Raw genomic sequence first — 17,380 nt, 5'->3', positions numbered from 1 at the left:
TCTTTTTTAATAGACAAAATGGTATCAAGTTGTATTCGCTCTTTTGGTAGATTTTCATCAACATTTGACTCTGAAGGAGTTTCGACAACAGTTAATTTTGCTGAATTATTTTCAATAGTTAAGTCTGGTGGATTTTCAAAAATAGATAATTCTGATGAATTCTCGTCAATAATTGACACTGGTGGAATTGCATTAATATTTTGTCTATTAGATTCTTTTTTAATAGACAAAACGGAATCAAGTTGCATTTGCTCTTTTGGTAGAATATTTATATCTCTTACAGTTAATTGTTGGTTTTGATCTTCATTGTCATTATACTTAGAAATAACTTGATCAGCCTGTGTAGGAGGTAAACATCCTACCAAATTATTTAAATTGATTAAAGAATCAATATAATTTTTATCTGCCATAGACATACTTATACGTATAACTGTCCAATGACCATTCAATTTTTTATCTTCATAAAAATGTCGCGATGTCATATGTTTGACCATATTTTTGTAATTAAGTTGAACATAATAGCAAAAGGAACATAAATATCCAAAAACTATCTTACTCCACATTGGATTTGGATATATTAGATGTGAAATTCCATTAGTTTTATCATAGTCAGTGTGTTCTAAAATATGTTTATCCAATTCATCTTCATTAGAATAAATTTGATCACACATTTTACATTTGAATCTATATTCTCCAGTATGACCAGTTATATGATCATGAAATTTAAAATAATCATGAAAAATAACTTGACAAAAGACACAAGTATAATTAACATTTACAGACCCAAGACAAAATGGTTTTGAATCTTGGGAATTTTGATGTCCAAAATTTTCTTTTATTGACTGATGTATTAATAATTCAGTACAATTCTTGGGCAATCTGGACGGTAATACTTCCTCTCCACGATGTTGGTCTTTATAATGACGAACAATATTTAATCCTTTATCTTTGTAATTACAAAATTTACATTCCAAAATGTTATCAGTAGTTTGAAAATAAGATTTGTCTTTAAATTCATTTTCTGATAAAACTTTAGGCATTACTTCAGTAGATATTTTATTGCTAGACAGATTATTCAATTCAGATTCATCATTCAAAACCACGTTATTAATGAAATTATTCAATTGGTTATTAGACTTCTTTGATTTCTTGTTTTCCTTTTTTTTTTTTTTTAATTTACTCGGTTCTTTATCAGATACTTTTTTTGAAACTGCAGTTTTTACAATTATTGATGGTAAAGTTTTGTTTGCCATTGACTCTTTAACACATTTATTCTTTGTATTTAATTTAAGTGTAGATTTTTTGACTTTTTTTTTTGTGTTTTTTGGTTTTTCTATACCACAAATTAACTTGTTTTGATCATCGTTACAATCCAATTGTTCAATATTAGATGCTTTCTTTTTCTTTGACGGAGCTACACTTGTATTTACATAATCAATTTGTTTATTGGTTCTACATTGACGTATATTTGAAGCATTTAACACAGCATCACAATCAAACATTTCACTAATATCAGCATGAAGTTTATCTAATTCTGACAACCTAGCCTTTTTGAGTTCTGGTTTGTTAACATTAACATTTGGTTCAATAACAGTTGATGTATTAGGATTCTGTACAACTGATTTATTGAAAACAACTTCATCATATGCTTCAGGATTTATTAAAGGATGTAATATAACTACTGGTTGTTCGTTCATCATACTATTCAAGGTATCAGTAAGTAGTTTTCCATTTTTTTTATAATCACTAGAAAATGATGAAAATCCCTTTTCACTTGTTTTAGTTTTAAAGTTAAATTGGTTCTTATTGTTCAATGATTTTTTAGAATTATTCTGTTTGATTTCCATTTTTTGTCTTGCTAATTTAACACTTAATGGGCCTAAAAATGGCTTTTTAGGTTTTATTTTTTGTGCTTTTACAACATTTATTGGTTCATTATTGGTTAGTCTATCATTGCTTGTACTGGTAATATCTGAACTACAGTTTTCTTTTCTTTTAATATTTTTATCAAATTTAGCAATAACAATTTTAAGGTCTTTTAATTCAGGTTTGCATTTATCTTTAAGAATTTCAAAATTTCCATAGCTTTCATTAGATATTTTACGTTTAACAGATTTTAATTTATGTTGTTCAGTTGATGAATAACCAAGAATATTTCCAGAATTAGTATTACCTTCATCTAATTCATTCATATTCTTTTTCTTTTTAGTTATTACTATGTTTTCTGCTTGATTAAAATTATTATCATCTGAAATATCATTTAAACTTTCTTCATTGGAAGATTCTTCACCAAGAATTTTTTTCATTTTTCTTTGTTTCTTTTTTTCTTTTTTCATTTTTCTTTTAATCTTTTTTTGTCTGTCAATATCAAGTTGTTCTTCATTTGATATATTTTTATTTAATTTATCATCATTGCTACCAACAATTGAACTTTCTAACAATTTGTTAAGTTTCTCCAATTTATTTTCATCTTGAAATAAACTTATGACAGTCATAAATTTTGGATTTTTCAAAATGTCAATTAAAACTTTTTCATTAATTTTAGGGTTATCTGCTGTAGAATTAATCTCATTAGATGAAACTATATTTTCTTCTTGACTTTTACACAAGATTTCGTTTGTTGTAGAATTTACAACTTCTGATTGTTCTTTTGAAGTAGATGATATAATATTATGTCCAATTTCAACTGATTCACTAACATCTATCATACTTGGAATTGATAAATTATCATCAAGATTCTTACTACATTCACCAAATTCCAATTTTTTATTATTTTTCGATGAACTTTTTTTTTCAAACATAGGTTTTGAGTTGTTTACTTTGGAAGTTTTTAAAGTTTCTTTATTTTTCAATAGAGAACATCTTGTTCTAGTTCTTGGACCACATGCATCATTATATGAATTTTCAACGGCTTCTTTTACAATTTTTTCAAATTCTTTTTCTTTAGAATATTTTTTTGGTTTCTTTGGCTTATTATGTTTAGTAGGTTCTATTAAATTATCATTTTGTTCAAATTTAGGAAGTTTATCTTTATCATCAACTTTACTTGGAATGTTAACAGTAATTTTTTCAAGGTTAATATCTGGACAACTTTCATCTTTATCCGGTTTATTAATAACTGCTGTTTTCATTTGAAGATTTCTATCTGTATTACTATTTTCAGTTATTTTGATTTCCATGTTTTTATCAGTATGACTATTATTGATTTTTTCAGTTTTTTTGGTGTCCTTTTTAGAATCATTACTTTTTATTATTTCAGTTTTCTGACCATCTACTGTACATTGTTTTAAGGCGTGATAGAAGTGATTTGTTTTTTTAGGTACTTTGACAATTTTCTCAGTATTTAAGATATCTGCATTATTTTTGTTACTCTCAACCACTTTAGTTTTAGAGTCCTTTACTGAACTATTATCTACAAGATCCCCATTATGTTTAATTTTTGGAATCTTAAAACCTTTAATATTAGCTGTTTCATTTACAATTCCAAAAGTATTATAAGAAGAATCAATTATGTTATTTTTTTCAATTTTCTCATGAACTTGGTTCATTTGTTTATTTTTTTCAAAACTTTTATTTTGTTCTTTGCCATATTTGGCTTCTCTATATTCTTTATAATTAGGAAACTGAACTCTATTTGTTACTGGAATATTTTTAAATGACCTAGGATCTCTCTTAGAAATTGTATCATTACTGTGAGACTTGTATGGCACTGGATCACAATATTTTACCATAGGTTCACTATGGGATGGAGTAACATGTATTTGGCTAGAATTACTGAATTGATTAAAATCATTACGATTTTGTCTGTTTTGATTTTGAGACAATGGTCTATTTTTAAACAGAATAGAACCACCAACATTATGTTCTGAAGGAAACGGTAGATTTAGCAGTTGGTTATTCGTATGATTTGGTAGACTTAAACCATTATATCCAGAAATTTCCTGTGCTTTAGTCTCAAATATGGAATTTGAATTGTCTATATTTGAAGCAAAAAGATGTGGAGAATTAGTTGAAAAAGCAGTTTGTACTAATGAAGCATGTGTATTAATTGGACTAATACTGTTTTCAGAACTTAATAAAGATTTATTTCTTATTCTTGGATCACGGGGTACATTTATGTCAGCAACAGATATTTTATTATCATTACTTTTTCCATTTGCTTTGATAACTGGTCTAAGAGACTCAATATGCAATGAAGTACGACTTACTTTTGAATTTACAAGATCAATTAATGTACCTGGTTTTAATGCTGATATAAACTTTTGACTTGTATCATTTGATGAACCAGTCTTATGCAATGTATTTAACTCAGTGTCTGATGGTGGACGATTAATGCTTGTAGATTTACTTGATAAAATATTATCAGGAGTAACTATTTTATGGGGATTTTGTTCAGTGGTCGATATTAAATTTATTGTTGACGTTCCCAAATCCATGAGATCTGATGGTGGTAATGGTGGCGGTTGAACAGGTTCTACACAACTAGCTTTTTTTATACCTTCTATTACCTCTTTTACATAGTTAACATCAATATCGTCCATGTTGATGCCTTTCAACATATCCTTATAAAGAACTGGATTGTTTTTTTGTTTGACGATATCATTAAAAATTTGTGTAGTAAGTTCAGCACGTGGAATAGATGCATCAGACTTATTAAGTTTTTCAATGGAAGCATTGGCTGCAAAACCAATTACTTTATTAAGCCTTAAACGGCTGTCTGAAAACTCAGGTAAATTCTTTTTAGGCGAATTATCATCAAGTAAATTTTTACTACTAGATGATTCGCTAATTATAATATTCTTTGAGCTTTTATCAATAGTATTCTCATTCTTTGATGTTAAATCTTCTAGAGAATCTGGTTGATTATTTACCATCTTATCGTGATTAGTACTTGGTACTGATATATTATTTGAAAGTTCAGACTTACGATTTTGGTTTTGATTACTTTTAATAAAAGAACATTTTACTTCTGAAGATCTGCAAGGAAAATATTTAATTCAAAAATAATAATTAATAAAATCTTATATTTATAATTTAATTTGAAACCGCAATTAGATAAGAAAAATGAATAATACATAAAAAGTGTTCACTATTACTTACACTTTATGTTCATTGTCATTTAACTTGGTTTCTTTCAGCCAACTAGTTTTAAAATCTGGAGGCAAATACTGTGAAAGTTCAGATATATAAGTTAAAATAAAAACATTACAACTAGTGTATGTTGAATATGTCATAATCATCAACTATAATATATTTATTCAAGATATTTGAATTAAACGAACAAATAAAATGTAAAAGGAAAAAATCTGTTCTAAAACATCATTTAAACTTTATTCAAACAACTAATTAATTATATATTACAACAAAAAATGCTTATACTAAATTAAGACTAATGATAAAATACTTACGTAGTTTAACTGACTACTGTATCTATCATATAAATCGTGAAATACTTTTTTACAAATTTTTAATCGATCTGGCGACAACCTAGGAAAAATAATAATGATATAAATATTAATAAAATTAACATGTTAGAAATATTTTAACATAATATAGTTAATACTAAATATAATACTCAATTGACTGTTCTAAATCTTAACTTTAAATTATATTATGATGAATATTACAAAAAAAAAAAAAAAAATACGAAAAGAAAAATACAGAAGAAATAAAGTGTAATAATATGTAATATATTAAGGTGGTTGATAAAAGTATTAATAGATTTATTTCATAAAATAATAAAATATATTTCACCACAATGATTTATTTTCCGTTAATTTATTCTTTACATACCAATATAGTAATTTTTAAGAAACTATTAAATAAAAATTAACAATTCAACCATTATCTGAAATGATTTTGAATATTAAAATAAACAATCTTTTCAATGTGTTAAAAATAAAAAAAAAGAGAATTTGCCAAATATATTTATTATTGACACAATAGGTACATCATTTATGGGAACTAAATAAATAATAATTCAATATAATAACTATGTAAACACAACTCTATTTCAAGTATTTGTTTTTTTTTTTTTTTATTTTACAAAATTAATGCTTAACATTTCAAGACAATTTTAGGCCATAGTACCTACCACCTACCTCATAAACTTGGATTTAAAATAATGTGAAAATAAATGTTTCATATAAATAAGTATTTTAAAGTTGAATTATTACTGAATACTGTTTTAAGAAAATTGCTTAATTTAAATTATTAAAAACGAGTTAATACTGAACTATTCTCTTCAAATATGCTACTAACTTAATAATAATAGAAAAAAAACAGTAAGAAATCTAAGAAGTTAATATTTTTTGAACATTAAAGTTAAAAAAATTTAACTGTTGACTTTTATAAAATAATTATATTAATAAATAAGAATCTACATAATGAAATAAGTACATAAATAACAATTTTTTTTCAGTAGATAAGTGCAAATATAAGATAATGAATGAAAATATTTTTACATAGTGACTTTATTAAAGGGTGCAATTTCAAAATAGTATTTACCATAAATCACAAGATAAATCCAAACCCATTAATAATCTGAAACACCATAATACATTATATCTAGGATATAAAACTTAAATGTTAAATAAGATATAGCCAAAAAATATTAAAACGATGGTTAATTAAGGAAGTACCTAGTTTAATTAATTTTTATTATAATTTTAAGCACAGTAATTTGTAATTATATATTTTTAAAAGTTAACCTTCCACAAATGCATTAATGACCTGATAAACATAAGTTTTTTTTCTTATAATTTACCATATAAATCGTAGATATCTGCATTAAAATGAAAAAGACTCGATAACACAAAATTAAAATTGTACTTAACAAAATATATACCATGAACATCAACATGTATTAATGTAATATCAGCTACACTAAATAACCAAAAATTTTCTATTAAAATCATTTTTACTTTTTTGTATTAAAAATGATTTTATTTTTAAGGCATTCAAAATCTTTCACAAATACCATTTGTCATTAGTTCCTGTATCTAAACTAAACTAAAAAAAGACATAATGTACGATATTTAAATTTAGAACAGACGACCCAAACACAGGTGTGTACACTTATCCAATTTAAAAATTAAAAATAACTAACAAAAATTATAAATGGTTAAGGTAAAACGCTAACCTTTTGGCGTCCACCAGTTGATACAAATACTGCAACTTGGGCACCTGATCGGGTTGAATTTTCAACAGTTCGCTGCTATCGATCACTTTAGTGAGAAACGGCAAGAACGACCAAAGATGCAACAGCAATTTGTCGAAGTAATGTTGATCTTCTGGGGACAAAATATATCAAGCGAGGTTAAAACCAGGCCATCACGGGACAAAGAAAACAACATACCTTCGGGAACGGGATCGTCGTTTTGAGACGGTTGGCCCTCGTCCCGAGGCGATTCTTCGGCGTCTTCCATGACCACGAAAGAAACAGGCTCGGAAGGTAACCAAGTCAGGCGCAGATACTCACGCTACCACGGTTCGACGGCAAATGAACCGATGGATTGCGCGTACGACAAACAAATATGGCGGCTATTCAAGAAGAGGACGATGTGGAGGGGAAGGGGGATGACGAAGTTGCGGATATGTCAAGTAAATCGCCTAATTGACTGATTCGGAATGTTCGGATAGCACGACTATGGTACACCATAGTCGCACATAAACGACCGCGTGAAAATTAATACCACCGACGGCGGAAACAAACACGTGCTAAACCGATCACATGATCGAGACGACGAAAACCCGCGAGCTAACCGAGTTTGGAACAAATCTTTCGGGCGAGGCGAGCTTGTGCGGCTAACACAATACCAACTGGCGCGAACCGCGACGGACTGACACTTGTGCGCACGGCCGAAACACATGCACCGCGCGTCGCGACTTTGCGAGACAGCGGCGTAACGACGGACGAGCAATAAAAAAAAAAAAAATGGACGGTAAGACCGTGTTCACTGTGGACTAAGCATCGTGAATTCGAAAATAATCGTCATTTGTGGTCAGCGTCTCGGTCGTAGCACGTAGATAGACCGCGGAGTTGCAAACGAGACTGCGGTCTGCGATTGACCTACCGTCGGTGAGCGGGGTTCGGTGCGGTGCCTGTAGCCTATCGCCGCCGCCGTCGTCGGGACGCAATAGCGCTACGGTTACGATGTAGTTTTAGTTTTGGGAGGGTAGTGACGATGGTGGGGGTGTAGATGGCCGGTAGGTTAACACTAAAACTAAACCGCGTTCGTCAGCACAGCAGTCTTTAGAATTCGTTCGAAGCGTTCTGTTGTTACTGTTGTTACTCGTTTGTCGTGCAATTTTCAATCGCTGTCACGACTGCGTTCATATTTTAATAAAATATGGTTCACTCAGCACTCTTCAATCAATGAGTTATGACTGTCGTCTGATCGCGTTAGGCGCCTTAATCGTTGCACCGTTTTCCGCGTATCTTATTTACAGTGCTGTCCGCGACGCGATAACGAAAACAGTTCATAGTTCATACTTCATACCAGAAAATCGACGACGGCGCACGGGTGATCCGAGATACAACAGCTGTAGTTGACATCACGCAACCTCACGGCTTCCAGTTTGCGATAACACTGACAATATTGTTATTGTCAATCAACTATTTTGTGTTTTATATTTTTACTCATATTGTGCCATGAATAAATAAACGTTACCAAAATATTATTGTACACGACATTTTAAATACTATATTATTATTATTATGTGTTTGTTATTTTTTGTTCCCTCATTTTGTTTGCAAACGACGGACGTAGTCCCAGTATCGTTAATTTATATTATCGAAAAATATTGATTACGACGATATAGGTCGAGTTGCAGGGCGTTGTGCGATTGTAATTTTATTCGTCTCGCAAATCGGCAGTCACTACGATTGAAAAATTACTATAGCTCGCGTACGTGCAAACGGCAGTTCGGCGAATACATAGTCAAAAACATTTTCCATCAGAGGCTAACCGTTTTTCCTTTCTTATATCACTGACGAACAACTTGAATTTTTGTTCAAAGGCGTGTCGACATTACCGTGTTACTGTGGTAGTTAATCTGCCACAGCCTACGTCAGTTATTCACCGTGAACACAATCTAATCGTCGATCGCCGAATTCCAACATGATACCGTCATCTTTATTCTTTACAACTACTGAAGTGCTGACCAGTGATACAATATTTTGTGCAATTCATGAACATTTTTTTCGTAAATTTTTAAACGACCATAATTCTCGCTTCAAAGTGAAATCATCTATAACACAATTTAATATATCCCGGATAATAATCTTACCTTTAGATTACCTAATAAATTAATTCCCTTAAAGTATACAAACTACAGAGGAAAGTGAATTGTAGTAAACGTAAAATTGGCCATTTACTTTATAAGACTGATTACGTGCGTGTGTGATGCCTTTTTAAATATAGATATGGAGTTATTTAACATCGTCATACTAATTGTAATGAGTTAATGAAAGATGGAAATTATTATTAATCAGAGCTCAAATTTTAACTAAATCACACAATTATGGGTAAATTTATTTAAGTCAATTGAAAACCTAGCCCTAAATGTTAAATGCGTTTATTATTAGTTAAAACATTAAGTAATTGTTATTAAAATTTAATTTTGGTAGCCTTTAGAAAAACGATATAACGTTTTTGAAAATGAGAATAAGATTTTTAGTTTATTATATATTTTGAAATATTCTAGTCTCAAATAGATATTAAAACAAATATGGAATGCAGATACACTGATTACTGACAATTAATCAATTTGACATGCATTAACTGATAAATATGTTTCACCCGAGTGTCATTATTATCACTTTTCCTGCCTTCGACTCAATGAAACGTGGCAAGTTTTTATTTTATACTCGTTATATACTATGGACTATGGTTACTCGTATAGTTGTATCTCGTTTTATGATACAAATAATAATATAAAGATATTGGTATTTAGAAGTTAAATATTAATGTGAATCAATATTATAAAAGTTATATCGTATATGCATAGGTGTACACAAACTTTTTAACTCATCATAAATCAAAAATGTTTTTTAAATTAAATTTTACACAATTACAAAATTCACAAAACATTAGTTAATAAGTAAAAATATAATTTTAATTTTGAAATTTATTATCAATTTATATGAATTTAATTTACCTAATATTTTATTATAGTTTTAATCTTCAGTCAAAAGGATATAAATTCTTAAATTCATCAATTTGTAAATCAATAAGCCCAACTGTCAATATTTCTTAACTGATTTATGTTTATTATACTGTTTATAAACTATACGTCAATACCTAGCTTAAGTGTAAAAAACAAAAGATTAGCTAGCTCCGCAGACCGCTATAGCATACCTGGCATTGCTCCTGCGCACGCCAATGATCGTAAAGACATTTTTTGATCTTTCTTATGAATATGGGGCTATTTTTAATTCTTATTAATTGTTGTTATTTTGGTTCATTTCCCTAGGTATTATATGATTTAAAAGTATTTTTGGTCTTGTCAAATGTCAATATTGTCAAAAGCGTTAAATAAAACTAATATAACCGTGTCGATAGCAATAACTTATTATTTAGACTATGAATGTAATGTATTTGCATATTACTGCATATTTAGCTGGTTATAGGCTTAGAGCATTATAATACTGATTTTCATTTTATTTCCGTATTATGCTTTTTTTTGGTCTAAAAAAAAAGATATTAGTATATCATTATGTACATTTTTTTGATAAAATTCAATATATAAATACGTAAAATGTAAATGAAACGCATATTTCTGTATGTCACCAGTTCTATGACTTAAATTGTATGTATATTTAATAATTTTTAAATTGTTTATGACATTTCAAAAATATTAACTGGTAACATTACATATTTCAAGTTTGCTCCGCAATAACATTGGTAGAAGTAAAACGCTCATTTTCTCTGTAGGTACATAGGTAAATATCTTAGCACTAAACTGAGGTCTTTCAAGTTCGAAAATTTTAAGAAATCATTAATTGCACAATGCAATAATAACTTATAAGGTAAAAATTTTAATTTAAAATGTAGCAATGGAATCTTTTCTTAGTATATTTTTTTATTTTTGTGAGTGTTACTAACGATGAAGATCAAACCTAGCTTAAGATTCAAAAATTACAATTGTAATATTAAAACTAAAATTTCAACAACTATATTATTAAAAAAAAAAAAAAATGAAAACCATTTTATTATTATTATTAGCTACTCTAGTATAATCTTAGATAGCTCAGCTGCTCAACAATCAAATAATAATCAAAACATTTAAATATTAAATATTATTTTTGCATATTTTGACATTTTTTTTAGTACATATTTGCATGTTTATTTAATAGTTTTTTATTTCATTAAATTTACAACCTTGCATAGTATTAAACTATCTTTTAAAAATGACATCATTTATTTAAGTTTAGTCAACGCAAGTATATTATTATTAAAAGATTTTTTACAACGGAATCACATTTGACATAAAATCGGAAGACACCATAATATTACAGCTTATATTGACTCCATAAACAGTAGACACAAATAATCGAATATTTTTGGAAGGATTTGAAGTCTTTAACACATAATTTATTTAATATCCTAAGCATGGATAAAATCGGACTGGCCATTACTAAAGAACGGCAAAAGTGAAGAGTCCATCATGTCTATATGACTTTATGGGGCTCATCATTTTAAACAGAAAAAATCATAATTATTGTCATAAAATGTAAGTAAATGGATAGCAATTCTGCTGACTGTTGTATATTAAAACGTGTTGAGTGGGTCACTGTTATTGGTGACTTATTAAGCATTAATTTATAAATTAAAATATTTGTACAATGAATTAAAAATACTTGTACATAAATAAATATTCTATAAAAATATTTAATGAAATATGAAGATTGCGTATTTTAAATATACATATGAGAGTTAACTATGTGCAAACAGTTCACTCTCAGATGGCAATTTGACGAAAAGAAAAGCTATACCCATTTATAAATCCAGGGGCAGATTGGCCTATTTAAAAATTTAGAATATCCCGATAGGTCGGTTCTTTTTTAGTGTTTTATTATTAATTATTATAAAACAAATATGTCTGTAATTTATTATCCTTTGAATTTATTTTATTATATATGGTTTGATAAAACTGATAGAACTCTATAGTCAATGACTATAATGTAGTCATACACTCACACTCCGCAATACTATAGTATAACAATAATTAGTTGACATTTTTAATAAATGATATTTTTTCTGATGTGTTTTTAAGCGGAGCGACAAATGTAGTGATTTAATAATACATTTGTTTTTTTGTTGTTATTACTACGAATAAACTAGATACCTACTTGAAATTTTTATCAAAACTAGTTTAATTTTCTGATTATTTTGACTTTTTAAACTGGACATTTGAAATTTTCATTTTTTTTTTCTATTTTTTATTTAAATGACTAAAAAAATATTCATTGATTCAAAATTCCTGAATATCTAAAACTAGATTCTACATAAATTGTTGTTACATGAATGTATGAAAACATAACACAATTTTTTTTTCTTATGTACATATGTCATATAATTTTCAAATTATTATAAAATTATATATTTAAATGATGAATGTTAATATTTTATTATAATTTAAAAACATTATTTGTGGGTACCTACTAGAAACTTCTACATGTATTTTATTTTATACAATGACATTTTTTAAAACATTTAGATTAATTTTAACTTATTCACACCGTTTTGCGGTAATATAATAGGTAGTATTGACTCAAAAGTTAATATTAATAACATAATAAATGCAATATTTTCTGCAAAAATTAAAACAACCTATTTACCTATTGCAAATATTCTAATAGTGTAATAGATTAGATGCTTTAATAATTATATAAAAAAAATTTTGAAATATCTTTAGTGATATTAAGTTGACAGACCGCTCAGAATCGTATTCCGAGTACAATAATAAGCAGGGCTGTGAATTTAATGCACCAAAAAACTATTAAATATGCATGCAAATATGCACTAAAAAATGTCAAAATATGCATGAAAATATGCACTAAAAATATCAAAATATGCACTAAAAATATCAAAATATGCACTAAAAATATCAAAACATGCATAAAAATATGCTATTAAAATTTCGTAAAATATGTACTAATTTTTCAAAAATATACAAAAAAAAAAAAACAAAAATTATTGTTTTAAATACTAAATATAATTGTTAAAAATTTATGGGTATTACATGTTTATATAAATTTAAATTAATTGCGATCTTGATCATCGTCATTTACGGCATCTATAAAAAAAAAATAAATATAAATATAAATATAAATTTAATATTTATTATTTTACCTCTAAAGTAATTATTGCATTGTACGATTAATGATTTTTTGAGATTTTCAAACTTGAAAGACCTCCTGTTTGGTGCCAATATATTCTTATATAAAGAAAACGATCGTTCTACATCTGCAGATGTTATTGGTGCAAACTTAAAATACGCCATGTCGCTACTGGTTAAATCTTCTGGTATATCCAAATCACCTACATTCTCTTCTTCGCCAGTTAATATTTTTGAAATATTACAAACAATTTGAAATCCTTTGTTTTTGTTGAGAACTGTTTGTAATTTTTTATTAATATCAATTCCAGCGGTACCTGTTAATTGACTAAACTTTGATGAAATATCTTGTATGATTGCAATACCTTCAGATAAGGGTATACCTTGTTTTTGTAGACGCGTTATAGCTATGGGAAGACATGCAAAATTCGAATGTATAAAAGTCAAGTTTCCTTTCATTTGAGGAATTTTAAAATATTTTTGAGCATTTTTTATGGAAAGCGCATCTTTCTCATCAAAACTTTCAATTATGTTTTTTACAGTTTGAAAGTTTTCACTATAATATAATACGGCAGAAATCCATGTACCCCAACGTGTCAGAATAGGTTCAGGAGGTAGTGATATATTTGGTGCATCAGTATGAAATTTTTGAACACGATAAGGCGCCTTTTTGAATACTCGTTTAACATTTGCTACCAGTTTATCAACTTTTGGAAATTGAATACGTATTTGTTCAGCGACTCTATGTAATCCATGGGAAGTACAAGTTACGTGAACCATTTTTGGATACAACACTTTTAATGTATCACCAGCCTTCACCATATAAGGCGCAGCATCACTTAAAAACAGCAATACATCGTTTCGTCTTATTCCGTCAGGCCATAATAAATAAAGTGAATTTTCAAATAGGGAACATATTGTACTATGATTTGTTTTCTGTAATTGTTCGAGGTTAAATAAAAAAATTTCACCTGGACGATCGAGAAGTAATGTACCGATAATAACTGAAGCAATAAAGCGGCCCTCGGCATCTGTTGTCTCATCTATTGAGACCCAAATTTTCTTTCCCGCTACTTTTTGTCTTATTTCGTTTAAAACTTCCTGGTAACAATGGTCAACATTAACTTTGCGTAATGTTGTTTGATCTGGAATATTTTGTCCCGTATATTTTATCAAAAATTCTTTGAAATATGTATTACTTAATTTATTTAACGGGATGTTAGCACTAAGCATAGCTTTACATAAATCATTATTAAATGACGATTTAGATGACGAATCTTTTGAGATAAGTTGCTGAGTTTTTTTTTTGTTTTCTGTACGATTAACTCCTCTTTGGTGTTTTTCAGTGGCTATATGTTGTGTTACAGAAAAACGTTTATCACTCGCAATTTTAATATTGCATATTGTACAAAATAAAATTTTACTATCTGTTGTAAATATATTTCCAAATTCAGAAACGTAGTTTCTTAGACGGGTTGCAACCGATATTTTTTCTTTTGGCATTTTAAAATATACAGTACAACCAGAAATATAAATAAGGAGCTAGTAGGTACTGATTAGGCGCAATAAAATAATAAAATAAACAAAACAAAACTATAACACTCGAATTACGAACACACGCACATCACGGATCGGCGATCGCATCGAACTAATAGAAATAGATATTATTTTTACAATTGTTGTCCATCAGGCATCAAGTGCAAGTTAATATAGATAAATATTATTTTCCATTTATTTATATTTATAGACCACAACAATACAATAATAATACTGGTCTTGGACAATATTCGCAAAATAAGAAAACAACTATTTATACCCGAATTTACGTGTAGTCAACCCAACTAAAAATAGAATAAAATGTTCAAAAATAATAAAGTGTCTATAAAAAATAGTTAGATTATAAATACATTTTATATTTTAGACCAAATTGACCGAAAAAGTATAAATATTAAGAAAAAAGCATTAATACGAAAAAAGTATAAAAACATGCATTTATATGCCCTAACTAGTTAAATATGCAAAAATATGCACTATAAGATTTCGTATTTTAATTATAAGTAACACAATTCAAATTTTGGCCGAATCCATTTTCTTTTATGATGTAGCAAAAAAAACATGCAAATGCATTAAATTCACAGCCCTGATAATAAGTATATTATTGAATTTTCAGTGACACTTAATGTAAAGTAAAGTGATACCCAATTGTTTATTTGAGTAGACAATTTATAAATCTAAATTTGAGTAATATATAGAATATAAATATGTAATGGTAGTTATAAGGTACATGCATACACGAAGAAATATATAATGATAATACACTTAAAAGGAACAAATTTTAGAATCTAATTCAAACTATTTGGTTGTTGTTAAATAATATCAAAATTAATAATCAATGTACCTAGTTATTAAATTAAACGTAAATGATTAATGTTCGGAAAATGTATGATAGTTTTGTATAAAGTACCTACGTAATAGGTATATCGGTAAATGGTTTTAAATAAAATGCACAAATGGTGATGGTCAATATAATTATTGTTCTTTATTACGTAGCCACGTAGATTATATAAAAATATATTTTATATTATAATCCTTAAATGTTTACGCATAAACGTATGACGTACCTACTCTTCATTTTCACTTACATTGGTTGTGCAAATAAACTTACAAATTGTTACAATACAAATACACACACACAGATTAATTAGATTATTATCGGTATCTTTATTCTGTATTACACTAAATACTGTTTTTTTTCAAATATTTGTTCAATACTATTGTGCAAACAATTGACGATAAGTGCACTGTACATTATTATTACGGTCTGTAAAATTTTACACAGGTATAATTCATATTCTACATAACATATAGATATAATAAATTTTACACTAGTCTACTAATACTACTGCATTGTTCAATTTTATACGATTATAATTTAAATATATACATACCCGTAAAGGTGGATCTTGTAGAGTATTCCTATGTGTTATTGTAAGTTCCTATGCCAATTTTAATACACATAATAAATATATATTACCGTGATTATTATTTAGAATTCATCAAATCGTAGTTATTTGTACATGATATAATATATACAATATGAAAATGCAATAAATTTATGTCGCAATAATTAATTCACTTCCGTCGACGTTGAATGAAACACATTGTAATTTGTTAGTATACACAAAAACTAAAAACAATTATACATTTTAATAACATTCGTAATATTTATTATTTTAATTTTTAAATAAGATAGTAGATTTTCAAAAAAACGGAAGAATAAGATATTGTCTCTGAAAATTAAGTATTTATAGAAGAGATCGCCTGATGAAAGGTCTAAGAGCATTCACGCACCTGGTCAACTTCACTGATATTGATAATCGTAAATCGTAAACATAACTTATTGGATTTTGATAAGGTAGCCATCAAATTATTTATTTCAAATTCTTGATTTCATACAATAGTCAATAAGTCATTTTTTTTTTTTTTTATTATTGAATAAAAATTTTCGATTTTATAGAGGAAAATTGTATTCAGATTATAATATTGGACTCCGAATAATTTAAATAACGCCCACAAAATAAATTTCAAAACATTTAAGTCTACAAAAACAACAAACCCAACATGAGATAGCAACACAATATTATACATTTATAACAATACGATATACTCATTACATACAATTTGATGTATTACGGCGGGTGCGGCAATAGTATAAAATAAAAATCGTCACCGCACGGTGCGTTATCTATTTGACTATCCTACCAAGGTCTAAGATACGGACACAAGCCACCGTCACGGTCGTCGTACCAAATGTCTAATCAAACGATATAAAAAATACAACACACTATATTATGCATCCCCTTATATTATGTTAAATGATAACTGTCTATACAAAAGTTATTTGATAAATAATACGTGTATAGAAGTGTAATGAGAGAAAAAATAAAATGAATAATAACGCTACGATAGTTCTGTAAAGGCACATACATTTTTTTGAATTGTATTATATATTTATATATATATATATATATAATAA

The 17,380-nt window shown here is 27.8% G+C and overlaps 1 protein-coding gene across 1 annotated transcript; it reads right to left on the bottom strand.

The window, feature by feature from the left end:
* Positions 1–5: 5 nt before the first annotated feature.
* On the bottom strand, positions 6–8,670 carry LOC112593855 (protein PF14_0175-like; the record flags this gene model as incomplete). The annotated part of the gene is made up of 5 exons (XM_025338434.1): positions 7,358–8,670; positions 7,142–7,292; positions 5,409–5,487; positions 5,101–5,168; positions 6–4,977 (listed from the first exon to the last, which is right to left on the bottom strand). Coding segments are annotated over exons 1-5 (5,340 nt in total), but the record flags the coding sequence as incomplete, so codon positions are not given.
* Between the last annotated feature and the right edge of the window lie 8,710 nt (positions 8,671–17,380).

This window comes from Melanaphis sacchari, unplaced genomic scaffold (assembly GCF_002803265.2).
Source record: "Melanaphis sacchari strain LSU unplaced genomic scaffold, SCAv2.0 Contig2102_pilon_pilon, whole genome shotgun sequence".
Taxonomy (NCBI): Eukaryota; Metazoa; Arthropoda; class Insecta; order Hemiptera; family Aphididae; genus Melanaphis; species Melanaphis sacchari.
The sequence above is the reverse complement of the archived record's forward strand: the minus strand, read 5'-3'. Positions and strand labels throughout refer to the sequence as shown.